The sequence below is a fragment of the Austrofundulus limnaeus genome, unplaced genomic scaffold, assembly GCF_001266775.1.
Source record: "Austrofundulus limnaeus strain Quisiro unplaced genomic scaffold, Austrofundulus_limnaeus-1.0 Scaffold315, whole genome shotgun sequence".
In the NCBI taxonomy this organism is placed as follows: domain Eukaryota; kingdom Metazoa; phylum Chordata; class Actinopteri; order Cyprinodontiformes; family Rivulidae; genus Austrofundulus; species Austrofundulus limnaeus.
In genome coordinates, this window is record NW_013952717.1 from 572,989 (window position 1) to 579,494 (window position 6,506).

Consider the following 6,506-nt stretch of genomic DNA (forward strand, 5'->3'; position numbering starts at 1 on the left):
AACAAACATGACATCACCGTAAAACAAACATGACATCAGCGTAAAACAAACATGACATCAGTGTAAAACAAACATGACATCAGCGTAAAACAAACATGACATCAGTGTAAAACAAACATGACATCAGTGTAAAACAAACATGACATCAGTGTAAAACAAACAGGAGACTTCTGGTTCCAGGTTCTGCTCTCCGCCTCCTGAAATGGTGCGTCGTCATGCAAACCGTGCAGAAACAATGAGGATGTGTTCATATAAAAACAGGTGTTAGAAAATGGCATAGCAGGTAAATGTAGCTCTGGGCTCTTCCTTGTCTCGGTGTCCTGAAGTTTTGCGGCGTCTACACTAAACGTGCATGCGGTACATGCAGTGCGCGTGGCTTTGCAGCAGTAAAGCTTTTGGGTGTATATAATATGTAGAATAATGTTTTTTTAATCCAGATAGATTTTTGTGGAGTCCTGTACAGAGTTGTTTTTTTTTACAAACTGTTTTTGTTTTTTTGTTTTCCCCCAGGCAGACGCCACGCTCTGTCTGGACCGGTGGTCCCTGTTGGACCTGCAGCATCGGGGCAGATAAAACCCGCCCTCATCCTGAAGGTTCGGCCCAACGGAGCGGCGTGGACCCAGACGTTTCTCGGGTTGGAGTGAGGGTCTTACAGACGGATTTACGGGAGGCCCCTCAGGGAGGCGTGTTCCACTCAGAGTCTCCAAACCCCTCCCCCGTGGAGGAGAGGGGCATGGCCCCCCCACTGGGCGTGAAGGGRTCCGTGTCCGTGTCAGTCTCCCCCTCCGCCAGGTAGCTGGGTCTGGGTCTGGTCCAGCTGGCCTCGCCCGTCGCCATCCCGGTCCCCATGGACAGGTCCGCCCCTTCCCGCTCCCCAGAAATGCTGAAGCCGCTGGGCGAGCGCTCCAGCTCCTCGTGGTTCACCGACAGCATGGAGAGCGGCGAGTCGCCCCCCCGCCCCCCCATGGTCCTGCCCGGCCCCGCCGACAGGTCCTGCAGGGAACTGATGGGGAGCACGGTGGGTCGCTCCGTGTACGTGGCGACGGCGCCCGGAGGACGGGTTCCCGCCGCTCCGCCCCCTCGGCTGCAGCTCAGGCCCACCTTCCTGACGGGCACCTGGTACGACAGCGGCGGGAAAACCTCGGCGTAGTTGAGGAAAACCTGCCGGATCTCACCGTTCATCGTGGAGTCGCAGGCCTCCAGGGTCATGCGGGCGGTGCCGGCCGAGTCCACCTGCAGGTGCTCCGTGTGCTGGATGTGCATGTCCACCAGGAAGTCCAGCTTCTTCTCCATGTCCTCCACCTGCAGCGGACGTTTMCAACAAAAGTTATTAATTCTGTAGAATCTGTTTATTTAAAACAGAAAAGAAATGTTTGCAGCAAAAGAAAAATTCAAACTGAAAAAATAAAAATAAAGTTTAAAACTAAGTGTGTAATTAAACCTGTACGGCATGCAGTTGTGTCACATAATCTACGGCAGGCAGAATCGTAAAATAAAAAATATGGCAGGCTGTTAAATCATATAATAAAAATATGACAGGCCATTGCATCATTAATTACATATATGGCAGGCTRTTTTATCATTTAATAAAAATATGACAGGCCATTGCATTGATTATTAAATATATGGCAGGCTGTTTTATCATTTAAAAATATGACAGGCCTTTACAACATATAATATAAAGATGACAGGCCATTGCATCATTGATTAAACATATGGTAGGCAGTTTTATCATTTAATAAAAATATGACAGCCATTGCATCATTGATTAAATATATGGTAGGCAGTATTATCATTTAATAAAAATATGACAGGCCATTGCATCATTAATTAAAAATATGGCAGGCTGTTTTATCATTTAATAAAAATATGACAGGCCATTGCATTGATTATTAAATATATGGCAGGCTGTTTTATCATTTAATAAAAATATGACAGGCCATTGCATTGATTATTAAACATATGGCAGGCTGTTTTATCATTTAAAAAATATGACAGGCCATTGCATCATTAATTAAATATATGGTAGGCAGTTTTATCATTTAATAAAAAATATGACAGGCCATGGCATCATTAATTACATATATGGCAGGCTGTTTTATCATTTAATAAAAATATGACAGGCCATTGCATTGATTATTAAATATATGGCAGCCTGTTTTATCATTTAATAAAAATATGACAGGCCATTGCATCATTGATTAAACATATGGCAGGCAGTTTTATCATTTAATAAAAATATGACAGGCCATTGCATCATTAATTAAATATATGGCAGGCTGTTTTATCATTTAAAAATATGACAGGCCATTGCATCATTAAATAAAACATGGCAGGCTGTTTTATCATTTAATAAAAATATGGCAGGCCATTGCATCATTTATTAAATACATGGTAGGCTGTTTTATCATTTAGTAAAAAAATATGACAGGCCATTGCATTTTTTATTAAATATATGGCATGCTGTTTTATCATATAATCAAAAACAATGTGTTTCAGTTTTTTAGTTTCAAAAAAGGTTTTTGAGCAAACTTTATGTTCCATGAAAACGTCTGTCAATTAAAACATTTAGAGTAAAAATCCTAAAAGTTAAAGTGCGATTGTATAAAACTTTATTCTTTGTCCTTTCTTCTGTTGGGTGTTTGAGTTAATCATTTGTCGTATGAATTTTGTAATAATTAAATTGTGTTGTTCAGGTGTTTGTGTAAAACCTGGTTCTGGTCCTCACCTGTCGCTCCACCCTGACAAATCTACCCATCATGCTTTGGTCCTCAGCATCTGGCATGGAGGTGGCTTTGGCTAAGTAGGACTCATGCCTGGAACGAAACGTGTTTTTAAGAAACCAAACCTCTCGTTAGAGCGTCAGGTRTTTCAGTCAGGTGAGGAGTACCTGGGCGACTGACTGGACGGGTAGTTAAAGGGAGTTTTCTGGGTCTTCTTGCTTTTAGGGGTGAGGAGAGGTCCAGGGGCCAGAATCATGTCGATCCTTTTTAAAGAAGAGACAGGTTATTTACTGACCTAACCCCGCCCCCTTTCACCTGTAACCGGACACTCACCTGGTCTGGAGGTATTTGATCCTGCAGAGCATGTCCAGGTGTCCGGCAGAGTACTGCTCGATCACGTCTTTGACGTCGTAAGGCCTCAGAGTTTCCTTAAACCGCTTCTTGTTCAGGAGGAACTGCATGATCCTGGAGAACAAAGTCCAGGATCAGGACTGGACGAAGGTCCCGGAAGGATTWATTTTTTATTTTTGCTCAAACATGATGTAACGTCCTAAAGCTGCAGGATTTGTAAACGTTAGGGCTTTGTGTTGGAGATGACCTCAGTATAAATTTAGCCGTTTTGTTTTAGCTGAAGTTGATTAGCTTTAGCTAAGTTAGCATTTAAGTTATTTAAGTTAGCATCCGGAATTTCCCCGCGCGGGACAATAAAGGCTGTTTCTATTCTATTCTATTTTTGTAGCTTTAAACCTTGTTCTGTTCTTTAACTTTATAACAGTTAATGTTCTTTAGATGTTCCACSTTACATAACTGAATAAAATTTTAAAAAAGCAGGTCTGATTACGCAATAATCCCATGGTTCCAGTCTGGTTTTGTGACCCAGTAGGGGGTCTTGGTTCTGAACCGCTGGTTTAAAGAGCCTGTGACAGCCTATCCTTTAAATGCAATAAGTCAAACAAAGCATCTTTATACGTACTTAAGAAAATTGCCACAGTACACATGATTTTACCCATTTTGTCACATAATTGCCCTATTTTCTTTAGAATTTGGCTCAGCAAACGTGAAACAGGAAGTGACATCAAAGGGGAACTCATTAAAATAAACTTGCTGGTCTCTATTAAAACAAAGTTATTTGAACTTTAACTCTTCTTCGTCTCTCTTTGACAGCAACTAAAAAATAATCTAAAGAAACAGATCCTTCTCTACAGTCTGTTTTGTTAGCTTTTATAACATCGCTCTGTTTACATGCAGACATTCCCCTTTGACATCACTTCCTGTTTCTTCACATGCGAATGTCTCAACAACCGTTCATCTCAGCCACGTGAAATTAGTTTTGCCACATGTTGTCAATGTTGTCTTTCCAAAAAATGCATTCATGTTTATTTAAAAAATTGATGTCACAGGCACTTTAAGGGTAGATTAAACAGGAAGTGATCTTAAGGTGTCCTGATCCGTCTAAACTGATTCCTTCAAACCCAGGTCCAATCTGGTCCAAGACTCTTAAACTGAACAAAAAAAAAACCCTACAGAGTTTAAAAACCTGAGAAAGATGAGTTCTCTACCACCCACTGAGCTGTTCCCTTTGTCCCTCACAGGTCTAAACGGTTCCCGCTGCTCCAGGTTCCACCTTTGGCACAAAGTCTTGGGTCCTGAAACCAAAACCCTTCGGGTCCGAGCATCCTTTTCAGAGAGCCATTCAGCCCGCACATAAAGGAGTGGAAGGAAGGAGGACTTTCACAGAGCGAATCACTCATCTGACAGATCCTAACGTCAGATTGAGTTCCTGCTTTATGTCAGCTGGGGTCTATAGATCCACCAAAACCTGCYGGTCTGAGATCTGCGGTAGGAAAAACTGAACCACAAACCAAAACCCTGAACTCTTTTATAAAAATTAAAACCTGATCAAATAACTGATGCAGCTTAATTTAAAACGTCTTTGAAATGCAACAAGTTAAAGTCGTGTAAAAGAAAAATTCAGCTAATGCGCTAATAGAACTAGCTTCTCATTTCCTGGTTAGCTTTTTGGCTAACTTTGCAAAACGTTACCAGAAATTTAGGTTCTGCTGATTTTAAGTCCATTTAAAAAAAATCACAATTTATTTTTATATTGTTTATCCTGAATTAAATAAAAACTAACTTTTACAAGCAAGGATGTGTCAGGTACTGTGTGTTAGCATGTAGCATCTTTAGCAGCTAAACTTCAAACTAAGAGCGTCAAAAAGAAATAAAATTACNACAAGCAAGGATGTGTCAGGTACTGTGTGTTAGCATGTAGCATCTTTAGCAGCTAAACTTCAAACTAAGAGCGTCAAAAAGAAATAAAATTACAATTAACAATATTTAAAGTCATTATGTAAAAAAATATGGTAGAGAAAGTATTGTTATTTGCTGTTTGGCTAACTCCAAATGTTATTTATAAAACCACAAACTCCATAAAAGAAGTTATTTTATCCTGAAAGTACAGGAAACCTCTAACTCTGGTTTTGATTGGCTGATTTGCCACAGGTGATCCCGCCCACCTTTAAATTAAACCAATAGAAAACTGAGAACAGGCTCGTGTCTGTCACACTAGTCTTCAACTAGAAAGAGAAGAAAACCTGCTGTCATCTTAGCCATTAGCATTAGCTTCCACTAATTTTTTACCTGTTTAGCAGATTAGTGTTAGCGGTGCTAAGACTAGCGCTTGGTTTGGAACAGAGCTCAGCCTTTAAAATCCACCATGACTTTAGTTTCTTTGTGTTTTTAAGAAAACAAAAATAAATCCCATCCATCTGCCCGTCAGGACAGTTAGCTGCTGACCTGACCGCCCTGATGACCAGTTTCAGGGTCGGGATCATCTCCTCCAGGAGGATCTCTGGGGGGAACCCTCGATCCTCTAAGGCTGGGTCCTGCAGGGCTCCAGTATCTGAGAGAAAAACAGAAACATTTTCTATCTGCTCGTCTTCCTCCAGAGCTTCTGTACTTCTCCTGACCTTCAGAGCTCTGACGCAGGGTGGAGGCCTTCATACGGAAGGCGGTCCGGAAGCGTTCCCGGTTACTGAACCCGGCGGGTTTGGGCTCTTTGGAGGGACTATCCTCTACAGACTCAGCCAGGGGTTTCTTGCTCATCACCACAGACGGTCTTGGGTTGGACTGACGAACCCGCTCCAGTAAACTTACCTTCTGGCTGGAGGAGGACAGAAGACACGGATCAACAGAGATTATAGACAGGCGGTTCTGGTCAGGCCCAGCCCAATCAGAACCAGAAACATTTAGTGAAATGTGTTCATCTTAAAACAATAATCCACTTTAGGTCCTATAAATCTGGACCTGAGCACAAACCATCAACCGTGATGTTTAGACCGATTACATCTGGAGCATGCCGTTAGCTCCCCAGCTAGCATTAGCTCTGAAGCTAATGTCATTTTATCAATTTAAATACAGCATGCACTTAAGCTAAAATTATTAGAGCTATGACCATAAAATGTTTCATTAGCTTCCGAGCTAATATTATTAGCTCCCCAGCTAACATTAGCTCTGAAACTAATACCATATTGCTAATTTAAATGTAGTATACAGTAAAGCTAAGATTATTAGCTAATTAATTAATTATTAGCAAATTAAATGTAGCATTAGCTCTCAAGCTAGTAAAATTAGCTCCCCAGCTAACATTAGCTCTGAAGATAACTCCATATATTTACACATTATTACCAAATTAAATGTAGCATTAGCTCCCCAGCTAAAATTAGCCACAATGCCATTTCAACAATTTAAAAACAGTATATACATATATATATATGTATATAC

At 41.1% G+C, this 6,506-nt stretch overlaps 1 protein-coding gene across 1 annotated transcript in view; it reads right to left on the reverse strand.

The window, feature by feature from the left end:
• Positions 1–89: 89 nt before the first annotated feature.
• The window catches only part of kcnq3 (potassium voltage-gated channel, KQT-like subfamily, member 3), a gene marked incomplete in the record, with an annotated part of 58,210 nt that continues 51,793 nt past the window's right edge, over positions 90–6,506 (reverse strand). The window contains 6 exon segments of the mRNA XM_014022006.1: positions 90–1,302; positions 2,729–2,816; positions 2,891–2,986; positions 3,057–3,188; positions 5,520–5,625; positions 5,693–5,886. Of these exon segments, the coding sequence (XP_013877460.1) occupies positions 676–1,302; positions 2,729–2,816; positions 2,891–2,986; positions 3,057–3,188; positions 5,520–5,625; positions 5,693–5,886 (1,243 nt within the window).